Below are 20,724 nucleotides of genomic sequence, written 5' to 3'. Positions count from 1 at the left end.
CAGTCTGAAGGATGATGAGTAAGCCAATTGAAGACTCTGATGGTGTGTGAGTTCCTAGTTGCCTTCTTTAAAGAAACGTTGCCTCGTGAAATAAAATTTGTACCCTGACTCTGAATAGGCGGACCGATTTACAGAAAATTAAAATTTTACTTTACTCCCCCGTTAACCCCAAAGGAAGACAGACACCGGTAGTATCTTTAGTGGCTTCGGCAGAACCCGCGTAGGCTCGTCCCCTAAGCTAAGTTCTCCTAAACTTAAAGACCCTGCGCGCCCAATCTTCCGCGAGGCTAACTAAATAAACTAAAACCGAAATATCTTCCGCGGGCCTAACCCTAGGCTAACCTAAAGAAAACCTAACTAAGGCTAAACCGAATGATCTTCCGCGATCTAACTCTAACTAAAGAAAAACCCATCCAACCCGTCCAGCCCGCTCCTAGCCCCTTAAACTAAACTTGACTTCAACTAAAACCCAACTAAAAAGAACATAAGAAGAACGTGCGATCTCGTGCTACTCTCTCTACCTAAGCGGGGTGCCTCTGCCTTTTATTAGGGAACAAACGTGACATCATCATAAGTACTTTAACCAATAAAATCACTGTTGCTGCCCTCCAAAAAGGCGGGAAGCAAGTTTAACGCTCATTAACAACTTTGAACATGACCGGATCTACAAAATAAAGGCGGATTAATCTTGTAAGTGAATCACACTATTCATTCATGCTTTCACTTTCACTTTTGCGCGCAATTATACCAAAAGTAGACCTTAAAAAACCCATAAAATAACCAATAAATTATGAATCCATGGCGGATCCGTGAAACGTATTCCGACATATCATCTTTCTTTTTTTGTTTTAAATTAAATTATTTTTGATTTAGTTATATAAAAAAAAGAAGGTTAGAGATATCATAAGCATTTATCTAACACAAACATTACCATTTGTTTTGATATAAACCTCGACATGAAAAGGCAGAGCGTCAACAGTGCCAACAGTGTCCACATCAAAACTGTGATATAAACACTGGCAACACTATCAACATCCATCCCCCCCATAAGAGGAAATACTTGTACAATAATGTAACAATAAAGTCGTGAAAATAACAAACCACTAGCCAAACATAAAAAGTGATCGATCCGATACACTGTAAACCTTTTTAGGTATATATAAATACTTCAATATGTAGTGTAACACAACAAATCATCTTATAAGCATATATACTTTCGCGTGCAGCGTAAAACAACAAATTACTCCCCAAACACAAGAGAGGACCTGATGCAGGTCCAAAATTAAAAATAACGGATAACGACTGCCCAAACATAAGAGAGGTCCCGATCCGGGACCCAAAATTAAAGTATAACTAGAGCTGGGGCTGCATGGCCTACCCAGACCCCTCCCCCATTTTTTTTAATTTTTTATTTGGAAAACTTAAGAAAAATGGATAAGGTGTGTGGCACTGAGGCTACAGAATCGAGGGAACTTTCAGGAAGACAGATTCTGGACTTACCACAGCGACCACAGGTAACGGGGAACTAGGGTCCGATTCCAGAAAGGGGATTTAAGGCACCTACGCACAAGTGGTTTGCGCCACAAGAGGGGATATAAGCTACCTACATAAAGGTGTCCCAGCCAGGATGAGGATTTAAACCATCTACACAAGGGTTTCCAGCGAAACGATATTAGATTTAAACCAGCTACATAAGGGTCTCCCATTAACAGCAGGAAACAGAGTGAAGGGAAAAGCTGGGAACCTGGTTTACTGCCAAAGGTAGCATATAGAGGGGGAATCTTTAAAATAAATAGGGGTACCAAAAGGGTAGGACGCCACCAGACTTGACATATATATCTTGAACAAATCCGAGAATGACCAATTCTTTGACCAAAGGAAATATAAATGTTACCACATTTTGAACTACAACTTTTGCAAGCACAACGTGGAGATTTAGGATTATTGAAATAAAACATATATATATAAATATATCTATGACTAGAACTGCACAAAGATGATGCTTTGACCTTACATAAACATTTCCATATCATCAAAATTGTGACGCTCTAAATGGAAACCATTTCAGAAAAGCTTTGCATATATAAACATCCATATCATTAATTATCAAGCTATAAGGAAAACACATGTAACATGCGAGGCGGATATTTCAAGAAGCATACAAAGGCAAATATGCAATTTTTACAAGTACAATATAAAGTACAAGACAGGTTTAGAACTGCAAAATGGTATTGGAGAGGAGGATGAAGACGATGAATGAGTTGCCGGTCGTCTTCTTCTCCGACTACACATGACCATGTAGAAGAAATAGTCCTGGAACTCAGGAAAAGTTCATGGAGCTCAGGAAAGTACTGAAACATCGAGTTCTGAAGAAACAACGATACCTGTAGAAGAAAGGAGGTTAAGCAAGCAAATCAAGGTGATCTGCTAGTGAGTGCAGGTATGGGAATAACTGGAACAAATCTAGGCAGCCAGGAACCAAGGGGCTGCCCAGAGGCAAACAAAAGGCCTAGGCAGTAGGAGGGTAAGGCAAACTGCCCAGAACTCAACTGGTGCTGTTAGTTGAGCACTTTTGAAGAATTGCTGCATTTGACAGGAAGTTGAGAAGTTAGCGAGTAGCTAACAACCAGAGTTAGACATCACGGCTTGTGATGAAAAGGGAGCATCGAATTTCACGCAAAGTGACCTTCAGGTGAAGAGTTCCTTGCGGAAGACAGTACTTCTGAGCACAAGGAGGAACCGTCTGAAGAGCCTGTAGTAGAGTTCTTGGTTGATGCAGGAAAAGATACTCCAGAAGAATACCTGGGGAGATGCGGAGCATATTTGCAACCAGGTAGAGAGCAACAGAAAGCAGGTGAAAAGGGTTTGCGGTTTTGGTTGGAAAAAGGTATGCTGCAAGAAGTGATGGCAGCAAATTATAGGCACGGTGAGTACCATTCAAAACCGGCCAACAGAATGCCCATGCAAAAGACAGCACGGAACATAGCAAGGAACATCCCATGGTTGGCGATTGGATCATTAGAGCAGGGGAAAACTTGAACGACATGAGAGTGCTTGAAGAATCTGCTGAATAGAACTTGTAGACAGGAGAATTCACCTTACCAAGCGGTGAAACTTTCCAGGGGGACTTTGCAATAGGCTTTCTGCAAAGAACAGTTTTAAGACTATCAAGGGAACGCTCTAAGATCAATGACTGTGGAGCTTTATCCATGAGGTACTGATGGAGAGTAAGGGGTTGCATACGATCCTGGTGTAGTAGCTCTTTGATTAGGGCCTCTGCTGCAGCGAGCTTTTCTGACGTCAGCGCCCATTGGTCGACCCATACAGGGGGTCCTTCCTTCCAGGTGAGTGGAAGAGCATGTACTGGCGCTGATGCAAAGGCCCACATCAAAAATGTGTATGGACAACAGTTCTTGCCTTAGACAATAAGTCTCTACCCCAGAGGGTGATAGGCACATCCATGACAAGTGGACGGAGCTGCACCATGGAGCCTGAGTCTGACTGGAAGGTAATCGGATGCACGCTCTGGTGGGCGGGTTCGAAACCTCCGACTCCAAAGACTTCCTGGGTGACAGTCGTTGCCCACTGGTCAGGCCAATCCTTTCTGGCGATCACTGTGACATCTGCGCCTGTATCAAGAAGACCCTTGATCTTTCGTCCACCCATTTCTAAGACGAGATGAGGGCGTTCTTCTGTAATCTTGATTAGCGCCATTGCTGCCTGAGGAGGCAAAGAGTCTACAGGAGCTGTAGGTGTAGAAGTAAGCAAATAGAGTCTGGCAATTTCCAAACCTTTTGTTAGGACACAAGGAACAGTTGAAAATCCTGGAATCAGCAACTGCGATGAATCTGTGATTCGAACTAGGCCTGCAGTCAGTGTGACTGTGGCAGGGAGGCGATCCATCCTAGGCAGAATAAGGCAAATTGAGGTGTCTGGGAATGGACCACGAATGGATGTTGGCAATTGCTGAGCAAACCATGGATTTGAAAAATAACAGTCCTCTGTTAAGAAGAGTGGTATACCTGGGACAGAAGATTCTTCTTGTTCTTCATTGGCAGTGTCTGAAGACATCTTTTTGGCTTCGGGTTTTTTGCACTGCTGAAGTTGGCAACTCTGAAGCTGCTTGGCGTTGAGTTGGCAAACTTGAGGTTCTTCCGTTGGTAAGAGTTGCTGATGCTGTTGAACCTGTTGACATTCAGGCAGTTGTGCATCAAACTGGCAGGATGGAACTTCCTCTTTGACGCGAGGCAGTGATTGTGGCGGGCTGAGCTTAAAAGCTGGAGGTGACACAAAGGTGTGGACATTGTTAACTGGAGTGATGTTTAAGCTTCCACAAGAGGGAGCTGGCTCACTCACTTGTATTCTTTGGCCACATGGAAAGTGATCATCAGCTGGGCTGCAACTTGAACACTGCTGTTTCACCAAGGGCAAATGTCCTTCGATGACAGATTGACCTTGACTCAATGGTGAGTAAAGCTCAGGTGCTGCGAGGTTGACCTCAGTAGGATGTTTTCTCAATGTAGAGGGCAATTCTGCGATCAGAGACTTGACTGTGATTGCTTGCTGTGAAGCAAGGTTGACATCAGCTGGAACTGAAGGGCAGTCAGCAGAAGGTGAACTGAATGCTGTGTTCTCTACTGGAACCCTTTGAATAGGTAAGGCAGATGATGAAACCTCTGGAACCTGAATGCTTGATGAGGTCACATCTTTTCTCTGGACATCTGAAGAGTAGATATCTCTCTGGATCATTCTTTTTTCCTGATGACCTGGATAAGGAGTAGCATTGTTCACCTTTCTGGGATGGTTGACCTTCATGATGTTCTTGAACTTGCACCCTATTGTTTTACCGGGGCCGGGGCGCGGCCCGCAGAACCGTTTCCCTGAACTGGAGATGAGGTAGGTGATGTGTTTTGTGGATTCAAGCGACAATCATTTGCCCAATGAAATCCTTTCTGACAGATGGGACATCTCTCTGGCGGCTTGGCAGAAGGCCTTGGCGTTGTTGTGCACTGCGACCGGAAATGCCCATCGCCTCCACACCCATAGCACTTCTTGACTGGCGTAGAGCTGTCTTGACGTGGCATCTGTACCGCAGCTGCCAAGAGCTGTGCTTTGTAGGAGTGGGTACCAACATTCTGGCAGACGCGTAGCATCTCAGTCAATGTGGCATCTGGACGAGCTGCAACTGCTGTTAGGGCATTCTTGCAGTCATCATTGGCATTCTCAAAGGCAAGTTGTTTCGTCAGCATGTTTCTGGCATGACGATCTTCTATCTGGCGTTCCACTGCAACAATCAGGCGATCCACGAAGTCCCCATAAGGTTCTTTTGGACCTTGCCTAACTGCAGCGAATCCTGATACTGAGCTAGCATCTGTGCGATTGGGTAGTCTGCGCCAAGCTTTGACTACAATGTCTGCTATGGTGACAAGTGCAGCATCAGGTATGGCTAGCTGTTGATTGAGATTGGAGTAATGTCCTGATCCTGTGAGCATATCTTCTGTGGCAAGTGGCGTTGCACGTCTGGCTGCTACTTCTTTCCACTCTTGCAGGCACAGAAGAGCATCTGTAGGCGACAGGAAGGTGCGAAGAATCAACTTCCAATCAGATGGCAGAAGTCTACTAGTGGACAGTCCTTCAAGTAAACTTCTAGTATAAGGAGCTTGAAGTCCATTTTCGTGTATGGCTTTTCGCAGTTCACGTAGTGTTTCAAAAGGAATGGCTTGATATCTTGCAGGTTGTCCTCCATTGGCACGAATCACTGGAAAGATGTGCATTGGATCAGCACTAAAATCTATTTGTCCCAAAGCTGCTTCTAAAGCTTGAGTTCTGCAGATGGGTTGCATTGCTGTTGGATCTGTAGGTGGCATCAGTGAGTTTAAATCTTCTTGATGCTTTCCAAATGATGGGCCACTAGATGGCGCTAAAGAGTCTTTGACATCTGGATGCCTTGAAGATGGCTGACTATGAAGACAAGATGGCTGACTTGAAGTTGGACGAAGACAAGATGGCTGACTTGAAGTTGGATGAAGACAAGATGGCTGACTTGAAGTTGGAGCATAAGGTTGTTGGCTCTGTACTGCAAGTCCTGGCATCTGGATCATCATTGTTTGGCTTTGCTCTTGTCTTGGAATCTGCATTGGCATTGGAGGTGCTGAAGGGTTGGTAAATTGCTGTTGTGCTGCTTGCATTGAAGCTTGGATTGCTGTTGATTGGAAATCAGCTTGCTGCAAAACTGGAGCTGCTGGCTTGAGCGCGGCCTGCAGGGCAGCAGGGTTTGCTGGCAAAAAGGCTGCTTGCTGCTGCTGCTGCTGGATCGCTGGCAAAAGCGCGGCTTGCGATGGAGGAAGCGGGACCGTTGCTTGGAGCGAGGTCCGCGGCTGCTGCTGACTTGAAATCGCTGGCTGGTAAAAGGCCTGCGATGACTGCTGAGCGACTGGCGGTGGGGCAGTTCGCGGCGGGGCTTGAAAGGCCGACGGCGTCTGCTGCACCGGCACAGGCGGCAATGAATCTGGCAATGACAAATTGGACAAGGGCGAGTGCGTGTACGACAACGGGGCCTGAACTGGCTGCTGCGAGGGGGCCGAAAATGGCACAACCGCAAGCGGCAGCACAGGGGCACTATTAAAAGCAGTATTTCCTAAATTCACTGTTCCATTAAGCAAAACATTTCTTGGAGCGATTTGTTGAAAGCAGTTTCTTACTTTGCTCCATACTAATTGTACAGGAATTCCGATTTTCGGGTTGGCCATAAATTCTAACCCGATCCTTTCCCATGAGGCTAAATCTTTCGTTCCCTCCTTAGGGACCCAGGGACAAATTTCCCCAATGGTTTTAACTAAAAGCTCTACTTCTGATTCAGAGACAGGGTGACCATTTCTTTTCAAAAGGTACAATAAGTCTTCACAAAATTTTACTTGAGCAGTTGAGAGTGAGGAGCCCATTTTTTAAACACTTTTCTAAAACTTTTCCTCCCCCACCCGTAGGCTTCTACTAGGGGACACCGGTTCTACCCGTAGGCTTTAACCGAAAAACCTGGCACCCGTAGGCTTTAGCCAGAAAACCTCCGCCCCCACCCGTGGGCTTCTACTAGGGGCTACCGGCCCTACCCGTAGGCTTTGACCGAAAAACCTGGCACCCGTAGGCTTTAGCCAGAAAACCTTTCCCTCCCACCCGTAGGCTTTTTCGGGAGACACCGGCCCTACCCGTAGGCTTTGACCGAAAACCCTGGCACCCGTAGGCTTTTGCCAGACCCTTCCCACCCGTAGGCTTTAGGGAAGACCTTACTCTGCCCGTAGGCTTACACTAAACTCCTTGCCGCTCTACCCGGGGACCCCTTGGGGCAAAAATACACGCGCGCGACTTCTATTTACACTACTTTGGGCAGGCGGTGGATTCGCGCTACTGCAGCGAAATCCTAGATAAACCGGGCCGTTATACCTCACCTCTCAATGTCTGTTTCCGAGCCACTTCCGATATGTTGCCTTTAACCGGAGTCTTCGTGGAAGCGATTTTGACTACGCTTTGCCTCACACGGGGCACCACTTGTCGGGGTATGGTTGCTGGAGCTCCTCGTGCACGGCCTTGGATTGGTTATGCACGAGGTACCAGTTGCGGGGAAAATGGCCAGCGTTCCGCGTGCTTTTGAGCACGGTCGCCGGCCAAGCCTCACAGTCTGAAGGATGATGAGTAAGCCAATTGAAGACTCTGATGGTGTGTGAGTTCCTAGTTGCCTTCTTTAAAGAAACGTTGCCTCGTGAAATAAAATTTGTACCCTGACTCTGAATAGGCGGACCGATTTACAGAAAATTAAAATTTTACTTTACTCCCCCGTTAACCCCAAAGGAAGACAGACACCGGTAGTATCTTTAGTGGCTTCGGCAGAACCCGCGTAGGCTCGTCCCCTAAGCTAAGTTCTCCTAAACTTAAAGACCCTGCGCGCCCAATCTTCCGCGAGGCTAACTAAATAAACTAAAACCGAAATATCTTCCGCGGGCCTAACCCTAGGCTAACCTAAAGAAAACCTAACTAAGGCTAAACCGAATGATCTTCCGCGATCTAACTCTAACTAAAGAAAAACCCATCCAACCCGTCCAGCCCGCTCCTAGCCCCTTAAACTAAACTTGACTTCAACTAAAACCCAACTAAAAAGAACATAAGAAGAACGTGCGATCTCGTGCTACTCTCTCTACCTAAGCGGGGTGCCTCTGCCTTTTATTAGGGAACAAACGTGACATCATCATAAGTACTTTAACCAATAAAATCACTGTTGCTGCCCTCCAAAAAGGCGGGAAGCAAGTTTAACGCTCATTAACAACTTTGAACATGACCGGATCTACAAAATAAAGGCGGATTAATCTTGTAAGTGAATCACACTATTCATTCATGCTTTCACTTTCACTTTTGTGCGCAATTATACCAAAAGTAGACCTTAAAAAACCCATAAAATAACCAATAAATTATGAATCCATGGCGGATCCGTGAAACGTATTCCGACACTGATGCAGGACAGCTTGGCAATGAGCTCCTTTTATTGTGGCTGCATTCTGCAACATGTTCTCTTGACACAATAATAGTGCATTTGTGTTGGAGTTACTCTGCCTGTGTTTGTTCTGTGACACTTCCCCATTGCTACCACCTTATTGCTGTCTGGAGGGGCTATAGCATATCTCCAATATTTCTCTAGTGAAAATACAGACGTCCTGATCAATGATGATGATGATGATGATGATATTTATACCCTGCCCATCTGAACGGGTTGCCCCAGCCACTCTGGGCAGCTTCCAACATATATAAAAACATAATTAAACATGAAACATTAAAAAAAACTTCTTTATATAGGGCTGCCTTCAGATGTCTTCCAAATGTTGTATAGTTACTTATCTCCGTCATTCGGGAGTTGCTTAACTCCACACTCTCCAACATTTCTCATATGGAAATAGGGATGTGCTAAGGAAAAACGGGACATTCCAGGATCAAAACAGAAACTGGGGCGGCTTCTGTAAATCCAGGACTGTCCCTGGAAAACAAGGACACTTGGAGGGTCTGCTATATTTGGGGAAGTGCTGTAGTCCATCTGCTTCACTTGCAGACCTCTGCCTGAAAGTCTGCAGAGTTGTGGCCAGTGTAGACAATACTGAGCCAAACAGACCAGCATAAGGCAGCTTTCTATGTTCTCTGTTTCTTTGGTTCGGCAAAAGCAGCACAAAAAAACTGGAACAATAGAAAGCTACAGGATTTCAGCAGGCTATGGCACTGATTGGAAATGAAGCAGAGTAACCAACCCAAAAGATCTGCAGGCACAAACAGTGTTGAAAGCAGCATTGCGTGTGACCACACCCTGAAAGCATCATGAACACAGATTGTCATGAATGTGTAATAAAAAGGACATTGCAGAGGAACCATGGGTTTTGTTTTTTTAGTCAGTATTCTGCCTGCCCACTGTTGGGAAAGTTTTTGTCATTCAGATATATCAGGTGAAGCAAGTTTGGGGTGGGGTGGGGATGATGTTTCTCTGGATAGGTTTATTTCTGTCTTGTTGCTTCACAACTTCCTGTCGTGTACACCAAGGTGGAACCGCATGGCAAGGTGTGAGATTTACATTCAGAATGAAACCAGAAGGCTGCAAAAGAAGTCTAAGCCTATTTTCTTGACCTGCAAGGAACAACTGAATCCAGGGGGGACCACAGATGTCCACAACAGTGTAGCAGGGCGGGTAGTTGAAAGGAAGAGAAGTCACTCCTTCTAAGTTTTAGAAGTCACCTGAAAGGCAGGTTTTTCAGGGATGGAGATGAAGAAAAAAAGAGGAATGTTAGGGTTGGGGGGAAATAAGTTTGGAAATGTCACAAACCAATACAGGGAGTTAAACACAGCTGATTTTGAAATTTATACTTCCAATTTTTTGATGCAGTTTTCCAAACAAATAATGTACACAAAAATGTGCATATATAAGCAAAACATAACATACTGTTGTACGCTACCCCCACCCTCCAAGCAGTGAGAGATTTCAGGGATTCCAGGGTGAAGGGCAGTATACAATTTTTTAAAATCTATTTATTTATTATTAATACCTAGGGTTTGGTTCCTTCAGAATGAGGGACCATGGAGACTGTGGTGTCTTTAGGATATATGGTTCTATTTGTAGTCACACGTGCAAATCCCTGCCCGAGGTGCCCACCCCTTCACCAAGAACGGAGACGAGACCAGAGTATGGGTTCAAATTGGCCACAACTTTATTAAAACTTCGGAAGTGGGAAACTTGGCATAGGCCTTGGCAGGCAACGCTCTCAGCCCGTGAGCTGAGGATATGCAGGATGTAGAGGCGCAGTGGGAGGGGACTGCAAAGCACACACTTACACAGCATGCCCACCCACTAGCCTCGGTCCGGGAGTTTGACCAATGTGCCGCCGCCCTAGGGTCAGGGACTCCCAATTTTTGCCCTCTAACGGGCCCTGCACGCGCCGCCGCTTGGGAGGGGAGCATGGCCGCTCCCCTCCCCCTGATGATAGACTAAAGGCAGCCTTTCCAAGGCCTAATTCCGCCACCCGAGGCCCCTAAAGGGCCTCGCTGCCAAGAAATCCCACGACCGAGAACCCATACCCCACACTGCTATTCAGAATGAGGGACCATGGAGACTGTGGTGTCTTTAGGATATATGGTTCTATTTATACATCTATACAACCTGAGCATAGGCTAGAGTGGTTCACAGCATTAACCCCACAACAGATATTGCTTCCTCTTTAGGGTTTCAGGGGAGCCCCAAAGTCCAGCACAGAGCAAGACGTTTCTCTAGATACCAGCATCAGCCAACTCACACACACAACTCTCTCAAACACAGCCCCCTCACCCTATTGTTCTCCATCCTAGGATGATATGGCATTCAGCCAGGTACAGTGGGAAAAGGCTCACCCATTTGTTTCTATGGCAATGGATCTCACTTTTTAAAGATGTAAAGGAAGTGGCCTGACAGGTTACAGCAAGGTTCCTTCTATAGATTCTAGCCTCCTATACACATAATCACAGGTTTGTAAGGGACCCAGGGTATTATTCCAGATTGACCAGCCCAAACTCATAACAATACAAAAATGTGTATACAGTACTAGGCCAAATTGTGTACAAAAATACCGGTACATATAGTAGGAATGATGTGCCCTACAATGCACACAAATGCTTATGCACTGCGCTTTTTAAAATTATTGCTATGGGGCAAAACAAAAGATTGGAAAAGGAAGAAACTGAGAGAAACCATAATCAACAGATTCAACTGTACCTGGGCAGGGTTCACCTGCCAAGCTTTTGTGTGTCATGTAGCATTTAAAAGCAAATGGATGTTATTTTCTTGTTCCACAGCTGTGTAATTTTTTTGTATTAAATGTCATTATGTGTACTCTATAGTACAATAATTCTTAAAATTTCTTTTTTAAAAGACTTCCAATAAAAATGGGCCCTTTGTGGACTGGGCGTGTTGGGCTGTAATCCAAAGCTGCTGTCAAAGATTTGTGATATCACAGCAGATTTTTAAAAAGAAGTTTTCCTTCTTTGTATGGCAGTTTTTTAATTTTTTTTACTTATTTAATTGGATTTCTACACTGCCTTTCTGCCGTAAGATACCCGAGGTGGTTTGCAGTTTTAAAATGCTAAGATGAATGTATTCCCATGCCAACTTGGAGCTGATGGCACGGTTTGTGGCCTGGGCTGGCCTCCCCCACTTCTCCTTTCCCTCAGGGCACACAGAGCTCCAGGGAAGATGGGGGTAGGAACTGGCCCATCATCTATCACAGGCCTTTGCTGGTGGTATGTGTGCTCCCTGACCTGTGCTCCCTCAATTCACAAGCAGCTATAGGGCAAACCCGCCAACCGCCAACATCCACTCACACTCACACACAGCCTTCTTTAAAAAAAGAGGTTGCCATGCAGAAATACACCTGTTTGAGGAGCACATATCCAAAACACTTTTGGACCTCTGGAACATGTCATGGGCTTTTGGGGGAACTAGGGTGGTGAAATTAGCTAGCACCCACCATTCCTGCGACCAACCCTGTGGGGTTGACCGCCAAAAGTGTGCCCTCCGCCTAATTTCATCTGCCACACTCCTTTGTCAGCCTAAATAAGAGGTAGTGGGGGGTGTTCCTTTTTTTTAAGCATACACTAAAGATCAGATATTACAGTGAATGAGTTGCTGACATACGAAGAAAAAAAGTCATGCAATTTAAGTAGGCTTAGCAAAGCCCTTGTGACTTAGTTTCAGCAATGTTTTCATAATTCTATCATTACTACTGGAATTACTAAATTATTTTGTTTGTTTGTTTGTTTGTTTGTTTGTTTGAGAAGACGGACGTTTTGGCAGCACCACTATGTTCCTATGGCTTCTTGCAGTGGTAGTTGTTGCAATAATCTGCGCTGGCCTTCTTGTGTGGTGGAAGAAGAAAAGAGGTATGGGGTTTCACGCAACTATCCGCACTGCTTTAAAATTCCCTGTTGAAAAAGTGAATGAATCTAAATTAAGAGACCACGGCATATGATAAAAAGTATCTTCCTTCCTTTTTACATATTACATTTCCAGCACACAGTTGAACTGGTTCTATGCATCTCAATCCACCTGCTGACGCCATTGAGCCATATGCAATCTGACTAGGGGAATCAGCAAAGTCCCTGCAATTGGCACAATCAGCGCTTGGATTTGTGGGTGGCACGGCCCCCGGGGGACAGGGAAGGTCTTCCTCTCCTATCCTGTGAAAGTGCTGTCCCTGCTAGGGTTGCCAGCTCTTTTTGCCAGACCTTGCTTCTCTCCCTGTTGCATCTCCTTGCTCTGCAGATAAAATTCAAAAATTCAAAAAATTTTATTGCGGCTATAAGCCCATAAAATCATGAAATATGCCATCTCTGCAGATAGTGAACAGCTTTACTGGCTGGTATCTGTGTCCAACATACAATAGCAGACCCAGCAGGATTTCCTTTCCCCCTGGTCAATTGGCAACAATTACCAACAAAGGGATAGTTGTACAAAGCTCAATGCTACTTGGCACCAGTGGCTATTCCATGGGCTCCTGCATGAAAAACAGCCCTGCAGCAAATCACTGAAGGGAGGGTAACCACCTCCCACCCCCAGGAGATCAGCATTAAGACATAGGTGCCTGTTTTTGTTCCGCTCGCTTCCCCTGTTTCACTTTGGGTTTTTCCTTTCCACAGGTTCCGACAGGAAAGAGCTGGATTCTGCACGTCAGTCAGGTAAAAGAGCCGCCCCTTCCTGCTTTGACAGTGCCTGTCCCACCCATATAGGAAAAGTGGGCAATTCCTCTTCTCATGATCCTAGAACATGGGTAGGCAAACTAGGGGCCGGATCCGGCACAATCGCCTTCTAAATCCGGCCCGCGGGTGGTCCGGGAATCAACCTGTTTTTACATGAGTAGAATGTGCCTTTTTATTTAAAATGCATCTCTGGGTTATTTGTGGGGCCTGCCTGGTGTTTTTACATGAGTAGAATATGTGCTTTTATTGAAAATGCATCTCTGGGTTATTTGTGGGGCATAGGAATTTGTTCATTTTTCTTCTTCTTCAAGATATAGTCCAGCGCCCCACAAGGTCTGAGGGACAGTGGACCGGCCCCCTGCTGAAAAAGTTTGCTGACCCCTGTCCTAGAATTTGTAGTCATCCCATGTGAAATAGATTTTGCAGAAGATTCAGGACAGGCAGACAAAGGATAGTACTTTGCCGCAAAATGCCTAATTAATTCATGTCCTTCACTGGGCTAGTGGCTACTAGGAGGGGGGTTAAGCAAATTCCTGGAGGCAGCCTGTCTCTGAATCCCAGTTGCTGAGGGTCAGAAGTAGGCAGAGGGCTGTTGCACCCATGGCTTGCTCACGGGCTTCCCATAATGTGCATCTGGTTGGCCGCTGTGAGAACAGGATGTTGGAGTAGACGGGCATTAGGCCTGATCCAGCAGCCAGCTTCTTCTTAGGTTTCTTGGAGTTCCTGGAATAATTGTGGAATAGACTGAAGTTCAAGTGGGGCAGCTTTTCTTCACCCTGCGGGAGAAGCTGTGCCAGGCACAGTCCAGGCTTTTGCAACTGGTCTCTGCACACTTCAGCCAGTCCATCTAAGCTTGCTCTTGTTTCTATCAAGTGGGACAATTTCGAAGCACGCTTTTTGGCTTTGAGCAGCGAACAATTGATAGATGTGATGATCGACGAAGTAGACTTTCAATCCCAGGTTGAAATATGTCTCCTAATTACTTGGCAGGTGGTGCTACAGATCCCTGAGTGAGGCGAGGGGCCCTCTGCACACACACGCACCCCTCCGGCCTTTCCCCAGAGCTGGCTACGAGTTTCTGCACACTGTTTGAAACAGGATGTCCCCACCACCCTGCTGCCACCTTCCCTGTCTGACTCGGTGCTCCCTTGCTCCCTCACATCATCACGTACCCCCATTCTCCTTTTGCCGTCCCACTGGCAGGAACTGAGTGCGACTCGCTTGGACTCCCGTTAAACCTGCCAGTCACAGTGTTGAACTAGGGCTAGGGAAACCCAGGTTCAAATCACCCCTCTGCTCACATTGCGCCGTTCGGTATCTTTCGGCTAACCTACCTCACAGGGTTGTTGTGAGGAGAAGATGGAAATATTTTTTTATTGTTAATGGTTACAACAACCATGATAAAATGCAACAGCTGGTGCTCTGCTCCTTCCTTCCTTCCCTCCCTCCCTTCCTGCCCCAGTAACTATGCTTTCACTGGGTTTCTGAGGGAATCACCCACTTCCTCCTCAAAGTGGAGTGTGACACTCCTGCACCTTGTCTCTGCTGTGGGTCCTGGCTGGTGTGTGACTGCACTGTCTGCTGACCACCAGCCCTGCTTGTTCAAAGACAGGGAGCCTTCCTTATTCAGGCTGCAGCATTTTGCCAATTAATCGGTTAGATTAACCAGTCTTACAAGTCTATTGGTCAGCTTCAAAAGTGGCCTAAATGAATTGGATAGCTGATCATTTTGAACCAACGCTGTACAACAACACCTTTGAATTGGCATCCCCTCTTGCCTCCCCTCTCTCCCTGCACACATGGGAAGGCCTTTGCTAAGGTGGCAACACTTCTGAGGTGTGTGTGTGCATCCTCTAATGGCGAGGGCTTTCCGCGCTTTCAGTAGTGTTCTATTTATTTGCAGATTTAATGAAACATTGTTTGTTTGTTTGATTAATCAACTAACTGCTATTCTGGAAGTGATTGCTCTTTTGTTTATCTTGACAATAAGCAACTAACATGATTAATCAACTAAAGAGTCCTTTAATCAGATGACAGCTCTGTTCCCTAATTTGCCCAGTTAGACCCCATCCGAGAGGGTCTTATACTCTCCTTGGGCCAAGATCACTACTCAGTACACACACCAACGCAAGCTTCCTGGCCTCTTACACATTAGCTGAAGGCTCTTTGCCTCTCATTAGAACTGACAAGGGAAAACTGGAAACTGACAGAATTTCACACTTGGCAACTGACTCCCTCTTGTCTTTTGCCATCAACTGGATAGCTCAGTTGGCTTGAGCATGGTGCTGATAACGCCAAGGTTGCGGGTTCAATCCCCCTTCTCCAATTTTCTTCTTAGTTGTTTTTGGTCATTCCTGGGATGGCTCAGTTGGTAGAGCATGAGACTCTTAATCTCAGAGTTGTGAGTTTGAACCCCACATTGAGCAAAGGATTCCTGCAGTGCAGGAGGTTGGGCCGTTAGGAGTGACCCAAATGGCTCCTTCCAACTCTACAATTCTATGATGCTACGATGGTTTATCAGTTCATATGTTGAGAATGTACAATGAGGAGAAGCCATACTTGCATTCCTCTCACACAGTGACTCCTGAGTATATGTGCTTCAGGGCTGTGGGATGTGAAGGAGAGGAAAGAAAGAGAAAAAAATTACCTATTTCATTTCTAGAGAAATGTTTGGGTATTTTTTTTTTTACCTAGAAAGGTGATATGACACGAGTGCTTATGTGTTTCAAAATATTTTTTTACATCTTAGTGGTTTTTTTTAATGATTTAAATAGGTTTTTATTTTATTGTCAATTGTATTGTTTGCTACTTTGTGGTTTGTCATCCTGTGCAGTAGAAATTTTAATAATAATAATAATAATAATTGAAGAAGTGCTCTGCTTACAAAGGACTAATACCAAAAGTAAAGTACAAGTAAAATAAGTCTTTTTAAACCAAACTTTGTGCAAGTAAGGTGGGTGATATCCAACTAAGTTCTACTTAGAGTAGGCCCATAAAAATTAATGAGCATGAGTAACTTATGTCCCTTAACTTTAATAGGTTTACACTGAGTATGGCTAACATTGGATGCAACTCACATGACTTGCTATTTGTGATGCTACAGGTGTTGTCCAGTAGGTGCCTGCGAGAGTTCCTCCATTGCTTTAAAATGAGACCTGGAACAATTTTGCCCTCCTCTTGGTAAAAGACATGTAGAGATGAAAATACAATGTCTGCCTTCCAGGAACAGAATCCAAGTATGGGTGAATGCGGCCAATGGAGGCAGATGCTCACAAAGAAAGGGGGGGAGTAGAAAGTGTTGTGAATACAGAGCAAAGGCAGAAATTAAAACAAATGGCAATACAAAACACTTGATTAACAAAAGCGAACATTAATTTGGAATGTACAGAAACTTCAGTAAGAAGAAAAGACTAGACAATCAAATCTATAGTAAAAGTGAAAAATCTTTGCAGTGATGTACCGGTAAATACAGTAATGCTGTTTTATGAAGAACGTGAATTTTATAGTGGGGAAAACCAGAGAAAGTCCATTGCTGCCGGGCTTTTTGACTGAAAGCTGTGAATTTTGTATAGCCTAAACCCCCTAAAACTACTATTCTGGAAATGATCGCTCTTTTCTCTTGGTTTTTCTTGACAATAAGCAACGAATTGCTGCAGACTTGTTTGTAGGTTCTAGAACAAAATATCTTTTCTTTCTCTACCACAAATTTAAAACAAAATCGAAAATTCTTTCTAGTAGCACCTTAGAGACCAACTGAGTTTGTTCCTGGTATGAGCTTTCGTGTGCATGCACACTTCTTCAGATACACTGAAACAGAAGTGTATCTGAAGAAGTGTGCATGCACACGAAAGCTCATACCAGGAACAAACTCAGTTGGTCTCTAAGGTGCTACTAGAAAGAATTTTCGATTTTGTTTTGACTATGGCAGACCAACACGGCTACCCACCTGTAACACAAATTTAAAGTTGGTTTAAATGACTTTGGACTCCTTCAAAGGACACCGGGACCTGTAGTTGGATTTGCTGGGGCCTTTTTATGAAAGGTGCCTGGCCTTTCAATGGAACTACTGTTCCCAGGATTCCTTGGTTTATGTCCATAACAATGATGGAGGATTTTAAACTGGTTTACATCTGCAACATAAACAATCTCCTATGGAGGATTTCACATTTATGTTCCTTCCTTGTTTTGTGTCTCTGTGTGTGAGAGAAATAAAAATATATATGATTAAACTGCAAAGCTTATTGATTGGCTCTTTCTGCTTACATTTAACATTTTTGCAACAATTTTTTGCAAAAACTAATCTGCTTCTTGATGTTTCTCCTGTGCTCCTCTTTCCTAGCATTTAACAGCATTTTAAAAACTAAATCCTAAGATACATTTTTCTAACAGATTATCAACACATTAATCAATAGACAGTGCCCCAGCTGACAACTCCAAACTCACTGATGAGAGTCCTCCAGAAATACAGAGAAAAGAAAAGAAAATGACTTTCTCTTTGGGCAGATCTATCCTCTTTCATTTGCAAGACCAAACAGCAAAGGTGGCCAGAAAGAGAGACCTGTCTGCCTAGAGACTACAATTACTGTAGTAATTAGAATTTGTGAGCTCCTTGGAAGGGCTATAAGAAAAATATTAATTAAAGCATATCTGAATGGGATGGAGGCCCATTCAGTTAACATACGTGATTTCTCTTTGCAGAACCCAAAGAGTGCCACACTATTTATTCTCAAATTGAAAACATTCCCCAGGTAAGTTCCATTGAGCCAACTGAGCCATGGAGGGATTTTCCACTCAAGTGGTATGTACATGTTAGAGGGTTAAAATGTAAGCAAGGCTGTTTTTCCTGTCTGCATTTGATTTTGCAAATCCTGGTACACAGAATCATGGTTTGATGTGTTTCCACTTGACCCAAGGTCTGTCCATGTTTCCTCCCCTTTCACCTCAACAACTCCCCTAGTGATCAGCTTCCTGTGGCTGCAGCCAAGAGCACCTTGGGATTTACTTCCAAGTAAGAGAGGACAAGTCTACATGAACACATCACAGAGCTGAAGCTTAAACTCTTAGCCCCTCTTCTGACTGGCACACATGCGCGCGCGCACACACACATTGCCTGGTTTTAAAAGAGGATTACACAAATTTGTGGAAGAGGAAGCTATTGATGTCTGCTAGCCACAATGGCTATGCTCTCCCTCCACCATCAGAGGTGAGCCACTGGCCAGATGCTCACCTGGTCCAGCATCCTGTTCTCACGGTGGCCAAACAGATGACTGTGGGAAACCCACAAGTAGGATTTGAGCACAAGAGTAATTTCCCCACCTGCAGTTTGCTAGCAGCTGGTATCCAGAAGCATTGCTGCCTCTGAACATGGAGGTGGAGCATAGCCATTGTGGGAGGGTTGCTCATGAGTTCCACTGTACCTGCTTAAAGATCCCAGCTTTGCTTCTTCTCAAAGTGAGTGAAAGGAGACAGACACAAACACACACACACACACTTGTTTGCAGAGACTGATGGGCAGAGATTAGCATATCTTTCCTCTCCCTATTGTTTCAATCCTACCTACCAGTGAGTAAACCCCATCAAATTCCATGGGGCTTTCTTCTGAGCAGACACAGGTAGGATTGCAGTAGGCAGGTGGTGGGTTGGGTGGGGTGCTCCTCCATGATAAAACCACCCCTGATACCAGAAATTTAGGACTACCACCCCCAGGAAACAGTTCCAATTTTATATTCCTGGGATTCACCACTCAGACACTTTTGAAAGGAGAGCGAAACTGGCTTTAGAGAAACTGCTCCAAAGCATAGCATTTCAGAATTAAACCAGTGGATTGTGGGTAACATCATGTGTACCTGGTTCAAAAGAGTGGGTGAGAATGCACTGAAGGGTAATGCATTCTGATGATCAGAGCACAATGTTTTGAACTGGATCAGCTGCACCCTTGGTTCACTGAGCTCAGTCTTGTAGACACCAGTCTTTCCCAAGCGGTGCCTTCCAAATGTCCTAATTGGAGCAGTTGAGAGTCGTGGTCCGAAACATCTGGAAGGCATTAGATCAGTGAAAGCTGATCATTGCCTGGCAGCATCTCTCCAGGGTATCTGTGCCCACTTCATGGTCCTGCCCATCACTGTTGATCCTGTAGTAGACTTTTAGGCACCACCACCACCCCCAACCCCCTCCTACAGTGAACATGATGGCTATGATAACTACAATGGAAATGATAACTACAATGGAATTCAAAATGGGGGCAAGGTTTCAGAAGCAAATAAGCCCTGAGCACAACTCAGTAGAAGTTGATCGTGCTTGAAATACCAGTGACATGTTCAGACCTTTTTTGCTGGGTTAGTCTCTTGAGGACTGAAGACCTGTGAGGAGGTGCTTCAGTGCTTCTGAAAGATCTCAGGCATGGACTTCGGTGCATTTCTCAAGAGGGCCACGAATTAATGAGAAAAACTCATTCGCTCATACACATTTAATCAGTACCATATTCTTGAAAAAGTCACCCTCGCAAGCAGGTAACAATGGAAACTGTGGGTGGAGCCAGTCTCTCAAGGTATTTTTACTTTCCTAAGGAGTGGGGTAGGGGAAGTGTTAGTTTCTATTTCATAAGTATTTTATCAAAGTAAAAAATCAAAACCACCCACTAAAAAACTCAGAAACGGTCGATGTGTATCTGATTTTACTTTGCTCCACAAATGAGGATGTTAATCACCAAATCCACTTTGGGGGGAAAAGGCCACATGACTTGAGAGTTTCCATTCACACCATATTTTAGTCACCAAAATTCAATAAACGTCTGCATGGGCTTCTTTTAAAAATAAATAAATTATAAGTGACTTTGTCTTGGCTTCATTTCTGCCCACATCCATGGCTTATATCCCAGGATTCCTTGCATGCTCCTCCAAGATCACAGAGGCCAAACAGGCAATGACTACGTCTTTGGGAAGCTCTATCCACTTCTTTGGTGGACTGTGTGGGGGGGGATAGTCTGACTTTTTAAAATACAACAGTTAATACTGACAGTTTAGGGATAATTTACCCCCGTGGTGGTAAAGCCATTGTAACAATGTCCTGCTTATCCCTCTCGTCACCTTCTTCTTCATTATTTTTATTATTATTAATTAATTAAATTTATTCCAACCCACAATGTCACAGGCACCAGTAAACATTGTGGCTTTCTCTTCCACTCTCAGAATTCCCCATCGGAAACCCAACAGCGAAGAGGACCAAAGGCGAAAAAGGATGTGCCCCAAACCATCTACACCACAGTCCACCTCCCCAAACAGGTAGGAAACTACTACCATCCACCTACATTAGAAAAATGGAGCTTCAGACCTGAAAATATTGGCACAGTAAACAGGAAAATGGAAAGTTCATTTTTTTAAAAAAGAAACTAGTTGTAGTTGAAGTACAAGTACAATGTGTCCCAAAAGGAACTGACTCCAGTTCATGGTTGTCCCGTTACAAAATGAATGGGTTTGGTTC

General features: G+C 44.6%; 1 protein-coding gene across 1 annotated transcript in view; it reads left to right on the top strand.

The window, feature by feature from the left end:
• The window catches only part of LOC117039105 (SLAM family member 9-like), a 39,035-nt gene that overhangs the window by 13,016 nt on the left and 5,295 nt on the right, over window positions 1-20,724 (top strand). Inside the window, exons 5-8 of the mRNA XM_033136139.1 lie at window positions 12,328-12,429; window positions 13,186-13,224; window positions 17,944-17,993; window positions 20,433-20,525. Coding sequence (XP_032992030.1) covers window positions 12,328-12,429; window positions 13,186-13,224; window positions 17,944-17,993; window positions 20,433-20,525 — 284 coding nt within the window. The remainder of the gene's footprint in view (window positions 1-12,327; window positions 12,430-13,185; window positions 13,225-17,943; window positions 17,994-20,432; window positions 20,526-20,724) is intronic.

The sequence above is a fragment of the Lacerta agilis genome, chromosome 17 (genome assembly GCF_009819535.1).
Source record: "Lacerta agilis isolate rLacAgi1 chromosome 17, rLacAgi1.pri, whole genome shotgun sequence".
Taxonomy (NCBI): domain Eukaryota; kingdom Metazoa; phylum Chordata; class Lepidosauria; order Squamata; family Lacertidae; genus Lacerta; species Lacerta agilis.
This window is presented reverse-complemented; position numbering and strand designations above follow the sequence as displayed.